This window comes from Triturus cristatus, chromosome 7 (assembly GCF_964204655.1).
Source record: "Triturus cristatus chromosome 7, aTriCri1.1, whole genome shotgun sequence".
NCBI classification, from domain to species: Eukaryota; Metazoa; Chordata; class Amphibia; order Caudata; family Salamandridae; genus Triturus; species Triturus cristatus.
The window spans coordinates 581,106,507-581,124,177 of NC_140590.1; the positions used below are offsets into that span (position 1 = coordinate 581,106,507).

A 17,671-nucleotide genomic window follows, 5' to 3' on the forward strand; every position below is an offset into this window, starting at 1 on the left:
GGCCTCCCAACATTCTAAACTGCCTCTCACTGTCACAGGGTTCCAGAAGGTTACGGAAGGTTCTAGAAATCTCCAGTGGGTTCTGATGATGTCACAGGTGACAATGGGTGGCCACCATTTTGTGTCTCAGGCCCTCAGACAGAAGTTCCAGGGGTAGGGAAAATGGCTCCCTGACCCTGCATCAACACTAAAAAGTCTGGTGGTTCCCAAAAAGGAAAAATTATAACAGGGTTTGAGGCAAAAGTGGGACAAAATAAATAATGATGAGGAGGGACCACCCAAAGGGCTGACAGGTCTAACAGTTTTCAAACCAGCTCAGGCTCAACATCTATGTGCAAGGTAGAAGATGCAACAATAATTTAACTCACTTACCTTTCTAATAGTTGCAACACAAATTGCTGATAAGTTCAAGGGATCAATAGCTTCCAGTTTCATCCCCTCTTTAAACCATTCTCCGTTTTGCTCCACTTCCTTTACCTGAAAAAGCATAATACAATTACATACGGCTGCATATGGTTTTATCTACAATATAGTACCAATGAAATGTAGAACATTTATTTTCAATTACCTGGTTGCAGCACACATACAGCATTACAAAAAACATCTTTTAAAGCATGTCTTTAATTCAAAAGTCACAAAAATATGCTCATGCACAGCCTCCGGATATTAACGTTGAATGAAATTGATCAAAGTTTGATGTGCTACTGGGGTATCACTCATTGATCAGGAGCGTAGTAAACTAACTCAATAGCCCAACCCTTCATTGGGTTGGATCTCCCTGTGCACAATCTTTACCTCTAGATCACTAGAGGATTTTGAGGTTTTTATGGGAACTTTACAGAAAGGCACCTCATATGTTCCCACCTATAATACCATTTTGGAACTAGAGATAAGCTTATTCAAGCTGATGAGAAACATGAGAATACGCCATTTCTTTGAAAATGTTTCTGAATATCAACCAAGAAATGAGAAAGATTTACTATACGGACTACGTCCTAAAAGCTCGTACATGCCACCAATTAGTCACAAAAGTTTAGCTATTTTCGAAAACCTAGTGAAACAAGACCTCATGAAAATTAACTACTCAAAAAGGTCGAAGTACAACATCTTGACGAGCAAAGAAAGAGACATCATAAAGAAAATAGCAAACAATTCCTCTATCACTCGCCAAAGAGCAGGCAAAGATGGAGCCTTGGTCATCATGGATTCATCATATTACAAGTCACAAGTGAAAAAACATATCAATGATCCACAGACATATGCAAGATTGGAAGGAAAACCCACTGAACAATTTTCTAACATTTTGCAAGACCTTGTAACCAAAGCAATGAACGATGGCACAATCAACGAAAAAGTCAAAAAGTTTCTTACTGAAAATAATCCAAAAAGTCCAACTATTTACATGTTGCCTAAAATTCATAAAAATCCACATAACCCACCTTTCCGTCCAATAGTTTCAACTAAAAACAGCATACATGAACCCGTCGGACAATTTCTAGATCGTTATCTTCAACAGAGTGTACAAAAAATGAAAAGTTATATCCGTGACAACAGATTTTCTGACTAAATTGAAACAAGTCCAAATAAATGACATGAATTCTGTTTTGTTATGCACTATTGATGTCAGATCATTATACACTTCCATACCACATCACCTCGGTATTAAAGAAATTGAACAGGCACTACTACAAACAGACCTTACTCAGGATTTACAAATATTCATCATGGAACTGCTTTATTTCACACTTTACCAAAGTTATTTCACTTATGAAAAGCAATGGTTTCTTCAATTAAGCGGCACTTCCATGGGCAATTGTGCAATATTTTCATGAATTATTTTGAAGAAGAGAACATATGGTCCAAGGAAATATGGAAAACTCACATTAAACTATATGTAAGATTCACGGATGACATCTTTTTTCTATGGACTGGATCAGACACTACACTGATGACAGCTTTGAATGATCTCAATCACATCACCGATAGAATTCAATTCACCTTTGATATTCAAACTGAACAAATCACATTTTTGGATGTACAGATCACGAAAACACCCAATGGTTTTGAAACTGATCTATTCAGAAAACAAACAGACAGAAATAACATTCTTCATTATAACAGTTTATCAGCAAGCACTCAAGAATCACCTTCCATACTCACAATTATTACGGGTTAAACGAATGGTTTCAAATCCCACGAGACTCAAAGAACAAACAACAGAGATGTTATCACGTTTCACTGAAAGCGGATATCCTGAGGAAATTCTAAATCATGCACAACAAAGATGTCAAACCAAAACCCGAGAAGAACGGCTGAGAACAATCCCCAAATCCACCCAGAACCGCATGGTGGTAGTGTCTACATTTTCAACAAATAGTCATGTATATAAAAGAATTATCAAAAAACATTGGACGATCTTAAGCATGGAACCAGATTTCAAATATATATTTGCACAACAACCTATCTTTGCATATACAAGAGAAAGAAATCTGGGAGAACTTTTGAAAAACTTTGGAAGTAAACCTCAAAACGTCCAATTCCAAGGGGTTCAAGCATGTCATATTTGCAATAATTGTAATAACATCATTCCAGGTACAAAGATGAATCACCCCTGGAAGGGCACCACCATAAACTTGAAAGTCACGGCGATCTGTGACTCCAAGAATTTAATTTACCTCTTAAAATTCCCTTGCGGCATGGTATATGTAGGAAAGACTGAGAGGAAAATTAAAACAAGACTGAATGAACATAAAAGTAACATCCGCAACAAGAACATTAAATCCACAGTAGCTTGCCACTTTAATGAACACAGATATAACATCAGTCAAATAAAATTTCTGGATTCGCAAATTGGAAGTGCTCAGACTGCACGGAATGAACGAGAGGATGGAGTTCCAGTGTTACTTATAAACAGAGAAGTTCAACCGATTCATGCCCTCCTAACCTTTTGACGTCTGTATTTTATGCTTTGATTATGCATTTTTGAGTTTCTCCTTCATATCTCATATCGTTGACAGATACTGTTTATGTTATTTAGATTCACACGTGAATTTCATTTGTCCAGATTGTCACTTTGGGTTACATATTTTCCATTGTTAATATGGTTAACAAATGAGATGTTGCTTCATTTAATATCGCTAGTACCTCATTGACATACGTTTGGTTTGTAGTACTGTACATTGGATATCTTCCTTGATGCCATACACGTTAAATTTTTCGTTGAGTTATACATTCATGATCAGTGTATTCGTGAAATTCAACTTGACATTGTTGATCCTTTTAATCATATTCAAATTGTATTTATTGTGTGCATTACAATGTGACACTCCCGTTTGAATCCCCTAAACTCATCGTTTCCATATAATATTCATACACACATTTTTCGTTTGACTTTATGTTGCTCAACATTCATCACCATTAACATACAACGAATATGGCCGACACATATTAGATCAAACGCAGTCCTCTTTCTATAGTGACTAATCGACACCAGAACTTGCAAACACGTAAATACGTCACATTTATGGCCGACACTATTCGCAGCTTCAACTGTGAAATGAGTACCCATTCATACTCTCGACTAATTTCGACCATCTCGACCTTTGAGTGTGTTTGTTCACCTATCTTTACTAATAAATCACGATGACAGTTTTTTAAAGGTTTGTTTCATCAGGCTCGCGTAGGTTGATAATACAAGCTGGTTCAAACCGGTTACCTTTCATTAACACAAACGCGTTTAAATCGGTCACCTTCCAGTAACATACTTGAACCCGTTTTTCATTGTTTTAACTTTGGTAATATCATGGGATTTGCTTCATCCACTCGTAAAAGCACGGCACTACTTTTTCATAGCATCACAGTTTTGCGTATAACATCGTGCATGTAAGTTTCAGTTCACTCCGCTAACGCATCATGTGACTTTTACTAAGCACGTTATTTTTTCTTTTAAGCACTTGAATCACTGTGCCCAACGCCGTTCTATATAAAACGCATGTTCATTGCTGCAACATCGAATCACTAACGACATACTTTCTCAGTAAGATTCTTTTTCCCTTTCAACACAGCAGAGTATCAAGTTTCACTTTAGGTATGTTTTCTTTCTTAACGCACTAAGGCACGTTTTATAATAAAGGGCATGCTCCCATTTCTAACTATGATTCTACACGGACATTGCATCTTGATAATCAACACTGGCTATCATTTATTCCATCAATAGGCCTTTTGACCACACAGTTTCTTATCTTTTGCTTCACTAATCGTCTACTTAATATATTCATTAGACTTTTGAATTCGACTCAAAATTCTCACATTTTTTTAATTTGTTGAATGACTTGATGGTTTCTCCCATACTTCATGGCATCTTTTAGATAACTTTAGTGATCCCTGATGAAGGGCACCAGCCCGAAATGCATTGGAGGATTTTGGAAACCTAAAAAGTATCATTAAGATGGTATTTTGAATATGATACAATAATGGATTGAATTCTAATTTATCCAATAAAATCAATTGGATCGAAAAACTGATTACCGTCTTTCAAAAAAACCACAAAAACCTCAAAATCCTCTAGTGATCTAGAGGTCAAGATTGTGCACAGGGGGATCCAACCCAATGAAGGGTTGGGCTATTGAGTTGGTTTAATTCAAAAGTGTCACGGTTAAACAACTCAGCTATAAACTTATGTTGACTGAGGTAGAGCCCAAATGAAATGCATCAGATAAGCAAATGGCTAAATCAAAACCATGAGGAAAGAAACTGATTACAATATCTGTAAACATAAATCATTAGGTCTCTTTATTTGATATTTGTCAACCACTACTTAATCCACATGAAAAAGTAAGTACATAAGGGATACCAGCAAAACCTATGACTAAAAACCAAGAGACCAACAAGCATTTGTTGAAAACATCAGGCTGGTACTGCTTTCTCCTCTCGTGGTTCATAGGGTCAACGATATGCAATGACAGAAGAACTGTCGACGAGGTGTGAGAATTCTTCGCAGGTGCTGCATCTCGTTCTCTCTTGTCAAAAGAAGAAAATAGATTGTTCAAGGCTGAGTGAGAAGCTGGGGCTGCATAGCATTGGCACTCTTTTCACAGCTCCTGCTGTTCACGTTTGTAGGTTACAGATATGGCTGAACATGCAACAGTTAAATGTCAAGCATGGAGAGCAGGAGCTGTGAAAGGAGGAAGAAGCTGCAGTTCCTAGTAATTAAACTCATGCCACAAATGCAAATGAATAAAGCCTAGTTGTCACCAGTCTACCATTCATGGGCTTTGAAAATTCCATCCCAAGCATTGCAGCATATCTACAGAAAAAACCACAATGCTAATAATCTCCAATATTTCAATGAACATGGACGCTCAAAATGCCTATAACTTCAAACACAACCATATCATGTGTTACTGTGACTGGTCACTGAACTATATATTGTGCAACATTGACTGTTGAGCCACTTCACCTTGTACAGCCACTTAAGGCCCTGTGTATTGCTTTCAGGGCACTCCACAGCACTGGCCCTGCCTACCTCAAGCTAAGTTTCCATTGGTACGCCTGCCGAGAATGCTCAGCGCTGCTGCGGCCTACAATCTTGTAGTCCCAAAATGAAAAAAAATCCCAGTGGGGCGGAACGAGCTTTGTGGGAGGCAAAACCAGACTCTGGAACTCCCTCCCTCTTGAACTGAAAAGAAAGACTGATCTGCTAGCTTTTAGGGAGCCCTGAAACCTAGCACCTTCTTTCCCCGTAATACCCTCTGTGACGTGGCGAGGCGGGTCCGAGTACCCAAGAGCAGACGATCACCGATTTCTTCTCTCCTAACACAGCCCCACTTGGACCAGGCAACCAACAGGTACTCTGTGCCCGACCCACAGGCAAGAAACGAGGACTGTTACTTTAACTGGGCCGAGTTTGATCCGGGACCCGCCCCCTTCAGTGACGTAGACTTTCCGGAACAAGAAATTCCCCGGAAGGACTGTAAGGAGGTGTGTCATACCCCTGGAGGCGAGGAGACGGAGGACGCAAGAAAGGAGGAACCGAAGACCGTGAGACAGTGGACGAACCGAAGAGGAGACGAGGACAAAGAGGACGCCGCCGCCGCAGAGCCAGGAGGCCAACGGACAGGCGAATCCCCGTGCCACACTTCAAGGGAAGTGTGGCTTCAGCAGGTACGGAGTCGTGTCACATCGTGGGTGGGAAGGAAGGGTTCAAAACCTCCCTAAAGCACCCGACCGAACAGCCCTGTAAAGCACCTCCCATTTGCCCAGGCCCTGAGCACCACCAACACACCGTACCACCACCTGGGTAGAAAAAAACGAGCACCGTGTGAATCCTCACTCCCTTCCCCTGTTGTGCACAACTACTGTCACATACACGGATACCGCGCTGTATTCTTTCTCTCTGGCCCCACGGTACCCGAGGCACCCCTGCAAGCCGGACAAGCTGGAGTGGAGCAGGAACAGCATCGAGAGACGAAGCCGCGCCAGCCCGGACAAGAAATCCCACGAAAGCCCGCTTCCTTACTACAGGAGTAATCCGAAACCCAGACGCACTTTGAAATCAATAAAACCTTCTTTAAAAACAGCACGTGTGCCCTTGGTTATCTCCGACCCGCTACAAGTGGTGGAGAATGCGGGCACCCCGATAGCCATCTGTCCTCAGAAGATGGAAGACATACTGCATCATCTAGTGAAAGGACAAGAACAGCTGGATTGGATGGTATTACAGCAACTCAACTCGGCCAAAGCCGACCAAGAAACTTTCACCAACACAGTGTCTGCGCAGCTTGAGGGGTTACAGAAGCTCGTGACTGACGCAACCGGGAACCCCATCCCAAGAGAACCACGTCCTTCCCCCACCCCCTCGGGGATATCCCTACAGAAGTATGTAACGGGAGAAGACCCCGATGCGTTCTTACTCGACTTCGAGAGAGCCGCCTTGGCCTGTGGGTGGCCCGTAGAAAAGTGGCCCTTCTTCCTAGCCCCCCTCTTAACCGGCGAAGCTCAAGCAGCGTACCAAGTCGCCAATGCTACAGGTGAAACCGCATATGCCACGGTCAAAACGATTATTCTGGACCATCTGGGCATGGACCCAGAAGCTTACAGGGTCAGGTTTCGCAAAGAAAGAGGGGCTGTAGGTGAAAACCCCAAAACCCTTTTTTTTAGGTTGAAAGCGGCCGCCGACAAATGGCTTACTCCTACAACCAGCTCCAAGGAAGAAATCATGAACAAAATATATTTGGAGCAATATTTGGACGCTCTCCCGTATGGGACTCAAAGATGGCTACGCCAGCACTCCAATCTAACCACCGCTCAAGCGATCGATATGGCAGCGACCTTTGCAAGAGCTCAGCCCCGAATGTACGCGTGGGAGCCCGAAAAAAACACGAAGCCCACCAGTAAAACCGATCGGAAACCCAGAACTCCTACAGAAACAATGATGCCTCGCCCCCACAAAGTGGATGTTCCCACCTTTAAAGGCCCTCAATGTTTCGAGTGTGGGGCCTGGGGGAATATTGTTCGATTATGTCCGCAGAAAAAGGGCTCTGAAGAACCCATGGAAGTGGGGTACTTGCCGAAGACTGTCCTCTATTCGGCGGAACTAGGAGGCGCATATCATGTAAGGGTTACAGTGAATGGGAGGCCCGCCAAAGCCCTGTTAGATTCTGGGTGTAAACAGTCCGTAATTCAGGGGGTGTTTGTGCATTCCACTCAGGTACTCCCCAAGAGGTGGGTTTACATTAAATGTGTCCATGGGGACTTGAGGGCATACCCACTGGCACAAGTACCCCTCGAAGTAGAGAATGGGAAAACCCAAGAAGTAAGGGAAGGCGTACTTGAAACCTTGCCTGAAGAAATCATCATAGACACAGACAACCCCCATTTTCACAGCCTCTTCTCTACATCCATTAAAGGCTTCCCTCCCACACCACCAAAGGATGTACCGGCCCTACTCTCCCCCGACCCTTGGGTCTCTGACAGGAGTTTCAGGTTCGCGCAAACTAATGATCCCACCTTGTTCAATGCATGGGAACAAGCACATGCTGAACAAGACAGTCCATCACCGACCTATCCCCGTTTTTTGATGCAAGATGGGCTCCTCTATAGACAGGGAAAGTCAGAAGACCCCTTACAGTTATTGGTTCCCTCTTCCTTCAGAGAACAGATCATGTTTTACGCTCACACACATTTGCAAGCAGGACACATGGGGAGTGAAAAAACCACCGACAATATATTGCGGTATTTTTTTTGGCCGGGGATCTACCAAGAGATAAAAAAACACTGCCTAGCATGTGAAGTCTGCCAAAGGAAGAACACACACCGGCCACCTGCAGTACCGTTACAACCTCTTCCCATCATAGGTACCCCGTTCGAAAGGGTTGGGATGGACCTCATCGGGCCCCTTCCATAGAGTCGGAAAGGAAACCTGTACGCACTCGTAATAGTGGACTATGCCACACGTTTCCCCGAGGCCTTTCCCCTTAAATCCCCAACATCTAGCGCTATAGCCGAGAAATGTATTGAACTGTTTTCTCGAGTGGGCTTCCCGAAAGAGATCCTAACAGACCAAGGTACACCATTTGTGTCCAGATTAATGCATGAGGTGTGTACGCTCCTAAATTTGCATCAAATAAACAAATCGGTGTATCACCCTCAGACCGATGGGCTCGTGGAGCGCTATAACGGGACCCTCAAAGCCACTCTTAAAAAGATGCTGTCAGTAAACGGACGAGATTGGGATCTCCTTTTACCCCTAGCGTTATACGTTATAAGGGGACAAACCCAAAGCAGTTTAGGCTGCTCAGCGTTCGAAATGCTCTACGGACGCCAGCCTAGGTCGCTTTTGGAGATGACTAAGGAAGCCTGGGAGGCGGAAAAAAATGAGGAGAAAAGCATTTTGGATTACAGTCTCTCTCTCAAGAACACCCTGAGAAAACTGAGAGACCTCGCACATACTAACCTCGAGAAGAATCGAATCAAACAAAAAACATATTACGATAAAGGAAAGAAATGGAGAAGACTGGAGGTGGGGGACTGGGCTCTGGTATTGCTACCGTCCTCTACGAAACGTTTCCAGTCCGAATGGATGGGGCCCTATAAAGTCCTTGACACTATAGGGAAAACCAGTTACCAACTACAGGTGTCTCCCAGAAAAAAGCAAACGTATCACATCAACCTCCTAAAAAATGGTTGGGACCCCCACCGAAGGATGTTCGGTTGACCTTACCAACAGGGACATCCACATCCTCCACCCTCGAACAACTGGTGATCAACGAAGACCTGAAGAAGCAAGAGCACAATACTCTACTGCAGGTGTTAAAGCCGTTCGCCCCTATCTTTTCCGACATACCAAGGAAAACCTCTCTTACTGAACACCGGATAGAGACACGGCCGGGAACCACAGTGAAATTAAGGCCCTTTAGAATACCAGCAGCCAAGAGGGTAGCCGTGCAGAAAGAAGTAGAAGAAATGTTACGGTTAGGCGTCATCCGGCCCTCGCGAAGCGACTGGTCATCCACTATAGTTATGGTGCCCAAACCGGACGGTAGTACCCGTTTCTGCATGGATTTTCGCTTTCTCAATTCTGTTTCCACCTTTGACGCCTATCCCATACCCAGAGTGGACGAACTAATTGAAAAACTTGGAGAGGCTCGATACATAAGTACACTAGACTTGAACAAGGGATATTGGCAAGTTCCGCTACGGGAAGAAGACAGAAAAAAGACGGCCTTTGCCACCCCTGACGGGCTCTATGAATTTAACGTGTTGCCGTTTGGGTTGCATAGAGCCCCCGCAATGTTCCAGCGCCTTATGAATGAGGTGTTGAGAAACCATCAGGACTATAGTTCTGCGTACTTAGATGACATTATTATTTTTAGTCCTTCCTGGGAAGAGCACCTACGACATCTAGATACCATTTGTAGAACACTACAGTCTGCCGGGTTACACATTAATTCAAAGAAATCCCGGATCGGATTCCACAAAGTAAAATACTTAGGATATGTCTTGGGGCATGGGTTAATAGAGCCGCAAATTGAGAAAATCAGAGCAATCTCAGAAACACCCTTTCCCACGTCCAAAAAGGAGATGAGAGCCTTCCTGGGACTCATCGGTTATTATCGCCGATTTATCCCCTCCTTTTCGGCCCTCGCTGCTCCCCTCACCCACACTTTGAAACAGGACTTTAAAGCTCACCTATTCCATTCCCCAACAGTTGAGATGTGGGACGCCTTTACCACCCTTAAAAAGATCATTACCACCGCCCCAGTGTTGTCTTCACCTGACTTCAACAAGCCCTTTATTGTACATACAGATGCCTCTGATTATGGGATGGGAGCAGTTCTGTCTCAAATAGGGTCAGACGGGATGGAACATCCTATCCTTTACATTAGCAGAAAGTTGTTTCCCCAGGAGGTGAGGTACCCTACAATAGAGAAGGAGTGTCTCGCCGTTAAGTGGGCGATCGACAAGCTCCGTTACTATCTGGAGGGCCACCCATTCACACTTTACACTGATCATGCTCCATTGCAGTGGATGAGCAGGAACGCTTCCCTGAATCCCAGGGTAATGAGATGGTTCCTGTCGTTGCAACCCTTCTCCTTTACTGTTTGCCACCGGAAAGGGTCTGAAAATGGGAGTGCGGACTTCCTCTCCCGTTTCCATCTCCCCATCGGGAGAATCCTAGGGAGGGCGTGTGTGACGAGGCGAGGCGGGTCCGAGTACCCAAGAGCAGACGATCACCGATTTCTTCTCTCCCCACACAGCCCCACTTGGACCAGGCAACCAACAGGTACTCTGTGCCCGACCCACAGGCAAGAAATGAGGACTGTTACTTTAACTGGGCCGAGTTTGATCCGGGACCCGCCCCCTTCAGTGACGTCGACTTTCCGGAACGAGAAATTCCCCGGAAGGACTGTAAGGAGGTGTGTCATACCCCTGGAGGCGAGGAGACGGAGGACGCAAGAAAGGAGGAACCGAAGACCGTGAGACAGTGGACGAACCGAAGAGGAGACGAGGACGAAGAGGACGCCGCCGCCGCAGAGCCAGGAGGCCAACGGACAGGCGAATCCCCGTGCCACACTTCAAGGGAAGTGTGGCTTCAGCAGGTACGGAGTCGTGTCACATCGTGGGTGGGAAGGAAGGGTTCAAAACCTCCCTAAAGCACCCGACCGAACAGCCCTGTAAAGCACCTCCCATTTGCCCAGGCCCTGAGCACCACCAACACACCGTACCACCACCTGGGTAGAAAAAAACGAGCACCGTGTGAATCCTCACTCCCTTCCCCTGTTGTGCACAACTACTGTCACATACACGGATACCGCGCTGTATTCTTTCTCTCTGGCCCCACGGTACCCGAGGCCCCCCTGCAAGCCGGACAAGCTGGAGTGGAGCAGGAACAGCATCGAGAGACGAAGCCGCGCCAGCCCGGACAAGAAATCCCACGAAAGCCCGCTTCCTTACTACAGGAGTAATCCGAAACCCAGACGCACTTTGAAATCAATAAAACCTTCTTTAAAAACAGCACGTGTGCCCTTGGTTATCTCCGACCCGCTACAAGTGGTGGAGAATGCGGGCACCCCGATAGCCATCTGTCCTCAGAAGATGGAAGACATACTGCATCATGTAGTGAAAGGACAAGAACAGCTGGATTGGATGGTAGAACAGCAACTCAACTCGGCCAAAGCCGACCAAGAAACTTTCACCAACACAGTGTCTGCGCAGCTTGAGGGGTTACAGAAGCTCGTGACTGACGCAACCGGGAACCCCATCCCAAGAGAACCACGTCCTTCCCCCACCCCCTCGGGGATATCCCTACAGAAGTATGTAACGGGAGAAGACCCCGATGCGTTCTTACTCAACTTCGAGAGAGCCGCCTTGGCCTGTGGGTGGCCCGTAGAAAAGTGGCCCTTCTTCCTAGCCCCCCTCTTAACCGGCGAAGCTCAAGCAGCGTACCAAGTCGCCAATGCTACAGGTGAAACCGCATATGCCACGGTCAAAACGATTATTCTGGACCATCTGGGCATGGACCCAGAAGCTTACAGGGTCAGGTTTCGCAAAGAAAGAGGGGCTGTAGGTGAAAACCCCAAAACCCTTTTTTTTAGGTTGAAAGCGGCTGCCGACAAATGGCTTACTCCTACAACCAGCTCCAAGGAAGAAATCATGAACAAAATATATTTGGAGCAATATTTGGACGCTCTCCCGTATGGGACTCAAAGATGGCTACGCCAGCACTCCAATCTAACCACCGCTCAAGCGATCGATATGGCAGCGACCTTTGCAAGAGCTCAGCCCCGAATGTACGCGTGGGAGCCCGAAAAAAACACGAAGCCCACCAGTAAAACCGATCGGAAACCCAGAACTCCTACAGAAACAATGATGCCTCGCCCCCACAAAGTGGATGTTCCCACCTTTAAAGGCCCTCAATGTTTCGAGTGTGGGGCCTGGGGGAATATTGTTCGATTATGTCCGCAGAAAAAGGGCTCTGAAGAACCCATGGAAGTGGGGTACTTGCCGAAGACTGTCCTCTATTCGGCGGAACTAGGAGGCGCATATCATGTAAGGGTTACAGTGAATGGGAGGCCCGCCAAAGCCCTGTTAGATTCTGGGTGTAAACAGTCCGTAATTCAGGGGGTGTTTGTGCATTCCACTCAGGTACTGCCCAAGAGGTGGGTTTACATTAAATGTGTCCATGGGGACTTGAGGGCATACCCACTGGCACAAGTACCCCTCGAAGTAGAGAATGGGAAAACCCAAGAAGTAAGGGAAGGCGTACTTGAAACCTTGCCTGAAGAAATCATCATAGACACAGACAACCCCCATTTTCACAGCCTCTTCTCTACATCCATTAAAGGCTTCCCTCCCACACCACCAAAGGATGTACCGGCCCTACTCTCCCCCGACCCTTGGGTCTCTGACAGGAGTTTCAGGTTCGCGCAAACTAATGATCCCACCTTGTTCAATGCATGGGAACAAGCACATGCTGAACAAGACAGTCCATCACCGACCTATCCCCGTTTTTTGATGCAAGATGGGCTCCTCTATAGACAGGGAAAGTCAGAAGACCCCTTACAGTTATTGGTTCCCTCTTCCTTCAGAGAACAGATCATGTTTTACGCTCACACACATTTGCTAGCAGGACACATGGGGAGTGAAAAAACCACCGACAATATATTGCGGTATTTTTTTTGGCCGGGGATCTACCAAGAGATAAAAAAACACTGCCTAGCATGTGAAGTCTGCCAAAGGAAGAACACACACCGGCCACCTGCAGTACCGTTACAACCTCTTCCCATCATAGGTACCCCGTTCGAAAGGGTTGGGATGGACCTCATCGGGCCCCTTCCATAGAGTCGGAAAGGAAACCTGTACGCACTCGTAATAGTGGACTATGCCACACGTTTCCCCGAGGCCTTTCCCCTTAAATCCCCAACATCTAGCGCTATAGCCGAGAAATTTATTGAACTGTTTTCTCGAGTGGGCTTCCCGAAAGAGATCCTAACAGACCAAGGTACACCATTTGTGTCCAGATTAATGCATGAGGTGTGTACGCTCCTAAATTTGCATCAAATAAACAAATCGGTGTATCACCCTCAGACCGATGGGCTCGTGGAGCGCTATAACGGGACCCTCAAAGCCACTCTTAAAAAGATGCTGTCAGTAAACGGACGAGATTGGGATCTCCTTTCACCCCTAGCGTTATACGTTATAAGGGGACAAACCCAAAGCAGTTTAGGCTGCTCAGCGTTCGAAATGCTCTACGGACGCCAGCCTAGGTCACTTTTGGAGATGACTAAGGAAGCCTGGGAGGCGGAAAAAAATGAGGAGAAAAGCATTTTGGATTACAGTCTCTCTCTCAAGAACACCCTGAGAAAACTGAGAGACCTCGCACATACTAACCTCGAGAAGAATCGAATCAAACAAAAAACATATTACGATAAAGGAAAGAAATGGAGAAGACTGGAGGTGGGGGACTGGGCTCTGGTATTGCTACCGTCCTCTACGAAACGTTTCCAGTCCGAATGGATGGGGCCCTATAAAGTCCTTGACACTATAGGGAAAACCAGTTACCAACTACAGGTGTCTCCCAGAAAAAAGCAAACGTATCACATCAAACTCCTAAAAAAATGGTTGGGACCCCCACCGAAGGATGTTCGGTTGACCTTACCAACAGGGACATCCACATCCTCCACCCTCGAACAACTGGTGATCAACGAAGACCTGAAGAAGCAAGAGCACAATACTCTACTGCAGGTGTTAAAGCCGTTCGCCCCTATCTTTTCCGACATACCAAGGAAAACCTCTCTTACTGAACACCGGATAGAGACACGGCCGGGAACCACAGTGAAATTAAGGCCCTTTAGAATACCAGCAGCCAAGAGGGTAGCCGTGCAGAAAGAAGTAGAAGAAATGTTACGGTTAGGCGTCATCCGGCCCTCGCGAAGCGACTGGTCATCCACTATAGTTATGGTGCCCAAACCGGACGGTAGTACCCGTTTCTGCATGGATTTTCGCTTTCTCAATTCTGTTTCCACCTTTGACGCCTATCCCATACCCAGAGTGGACGAACTAATTGAAAAACTCGGAGAGGCTCGATACATAAGTACACTAGACTTGAACAAGGGATATTGGCAAGTTCCGCTACGGGAAGAAGACAGAAAAAAGACGGCCTTTGCCACCCCTGACGGGCTCTATGAATTTAACGTGTTGCCGTTTGGGTTGCATGGAGCCCCCGCAATGTTCCAGCGCCTTATGAATGAGGTGTTGAGAAACCATCAGGACTATAGTTCTGCGTACTTAGATGACATTATTATTTTTAGTCCTTCCTGGGAAGAGCACCTACGACATCTAGATACCATTTGTAGAACACTACAGTCTGCCGGGTTACACATTAATTCAAAGAAATCCCGGATCGGATTCCACAAAGTAAAATACTTAGGATATGTACTGGGGCATGGGTTAATAGAGCCGCAAATTGAGAAAATCAGAGCAATCTCAGAAACACCCTTTCCCACGTCCAAAAAGGAGATGAGAGCCTTCCTGGGACTCATCGGTTATTATCGCCGATTTATCCCCTCCTTTTCGGCCCTCGCTGCTCCCCTCACCCACACTTTGAAACAGGACTTTAAAGCTCACCTATTCCATTCCCCAACAGTTGAGATGTGGGACGCCTTTACCACCCTTAAAAAGATCATTACCACCGCCCCAGTGTTGTCTTCACCTGACTTCAACAAGCCCTTTATTGTACATACAGATGCCTCTGATTATGGGATGGGAGCAGTTCTGTCTCAAATAGGGTCAGACGGGATGGAACATCCTATCCTTTACATTAGCAGAAAGTTGTTTCCCCAGGAGGTGAGGTACCCTACAATAGAGAAGGAGTGTCTCGCCGTTAAGTGGGCGATCGACAAGCTCCGTTACTATCTGGAGGGCCACCCATTCACACTTTACACTGATCATGCTCCATTGCAGTGGATGAGCAGGAACGCTTCCCTGAATCCCAGGGTAATGAGATGGTTCCTGTCGTTGCAACCCTTCTCCTTTACTGTTTGCCACCGGAAAGGGTCTGAAAATGGGAGTGCGGACTTCCTCTCCCGTTTCCATCTCCCCGATCGGGAGAATCCTAGGGAGGGCGTGTGTGACGAGGCGAGGCGGGTCCGAGTACCCAAGAGCAGACGATCACCGATTTCTTCTCTCCCCACACAGCCCCACTTGGACCAGGCAACCAACAGGTACTCTGTGCCCGACCCACAGGCAAGAAATGAGGACTGTTACTTTAACTGGGCCGAGTTTGATCCGGGACCCGCCCCCTTCAGTGACCTCGACTTTCCGGAACGAGAAATTCCCCGGAAGGACTGTAAGGAGGTGTGTCATACCCCTGGAGGCGAGGAGACGGAGGACGCAAGAAAGGAGGAACCGAAGACCGTGAGACAGTGGACGAACCGAAGAGGAGACGAGGACGAAGAGGACGCCGCCGCCGCAGGAGGCCAACGGACAGGTGAATCCCCGTGCCACACTTCAAGGGAAGTGTGGCTTCAGCAGGTACGGAGTCGTGTCACAGCGTGGGTGGGAAGGAAGGGTTCAAAACCTCCCTAAAGCACCCGACCGAACAGCCCTGTAAAGCACCTCCCTTTTGCCCAGGCCCTGAGCACCACCGACACACCATACCACCACCTGGGTAGAAAAAAACGAGCACCGTGCGAATCCTCACTCCCTTCCCCTGTTGTGCACAACTACTGTCACATACACTGATACCGCGCTGTATTCTTTCTCTCTGGCCCCACGGTACCCGAGGCACCCCTGCAAGCCGGACAAGCTGGAGTGGAGCAGGAACAGCATCGAGAGACGAAGCCGCGCCAGCCCGGACAAGAAATCCCACGAAAGCCCGCTTCTTTACTACAGGAGTAATCGAAACCCAGACGCACTTTGAAATCAATAAAACTTTCTTTAAAAACAGCACGTGTCCCCTTGGTTATCTCCGACCCGCTACACCCTCCAATCCAGTAGGCTACCTTTCTTCAGATCTTAGCACCTCGACACCCCAGGGTATTAGTGTGCTCTATAAATCGCATTTTCATTTCACTTCACTAAAGGTGTCGTACAAATGACAATTGGTAATTGGTAATAACAATACTAACAGAGTTTTAAACTGCCCCATCTCAGCCATCTAGGCATTCAGCTGTTTGTACTTAAAAGACCATCCCTTCTGAGGTTTACCAAACTATTCTTCTACTTTCCCCAAAAAATTGCATTGTTATAAAAGGAGATAACCAAAGAGTTTACATATCATGTGAATTATAGCCACATAAAGCTATCCCAACTGGTACTTCTAGATTCTACCATTGAGCGGTGTGTAGGGTTTGAATTTAATTTCCACATAAATTATGATTTCATGTGTAGCATGTCAAAAGCTACTTTAACTCAGATTATTTTTAAAATGGGAGTCTGAACCATAAATAGGAATCCCTCTACTGGTTCATCAGAAGGGTTATGTTCAGTATATTCAAAAGCAACCAGGAGTCACTTATGATAAAGTGTTCCTTTTTATTGTAACATTTAGTAAAGTCAAAAGAGAGCCCAGCCTCCCTCATCGTTTCTTGAGATTGCTTTCAGCTTTCTTCACCTAAGTCAGGATCATTTTCCAGAAGAAATGAAGTCAATTATCAATCTATTTATTTTTGGCGAAAAAAATGAACTGATGAAGAACACATACAGACATTTAGAGAGAATCTTTAGATTAGTTTCCTTCCTATCAAAGTGAACTGTACATCCCCAGCTGTTTATCAAGAAGGGGTTTATAATTCCGATGATATTGCTTACAGTCCTGGGGGACCATGACTCCCAAATAAAGTAGGAATCTAGGAGCATATTTCTAGTGGTGGAAATTCCATGGGAGTACTACAACTATACAGGCAAACTTTCAGACCAGCCTGTGAACGGAGTGAAAAGAGGAATGTTTGAGCGCTTTCCTAAACACCGATTCTTGAGAAATGGCACGGAGTGATAGCGAAAGTCAACTCCATGCTTTTCTGGCAAGTACCAAGAAAGAACGCCCATCAGTTCCGGCCAGATTAAAATCTAGGTACCGATCTGGTAATCAAATAAATAGGACTGCACTTATTAAAGACCCGATGGATAAAAGTGCCTTGAACAAGATTCTTTTCTTAATAGAGAGTCAAAG

The 17,671-nt window shown here is 45.8% G+C and overlaps 1 protein-coding gene across 2 annotated transcripts in view; it reads right to left on the reverse strand.

The window, feature by feature from the left end:
* The window catches only part of MBTD1 (mbt domain containing 1), a 696,883-nt gene that overhangs the window by 383,280 nt on the left and 295,932 nt on the right, over positions 1-17,671 (reverse strand). For both annotated transcript variants that reach the window (XM_085617153.1, XM_085617152.1), the window contains exon 11: positions 373-477. In XM_085617153.1, coding sequence (XP_085473279.1) covers positions 373-477 — 105 coding nt within the window. The remainder of the gene's footprint in view (positions 1-372; positions 478-17,671) is intronic.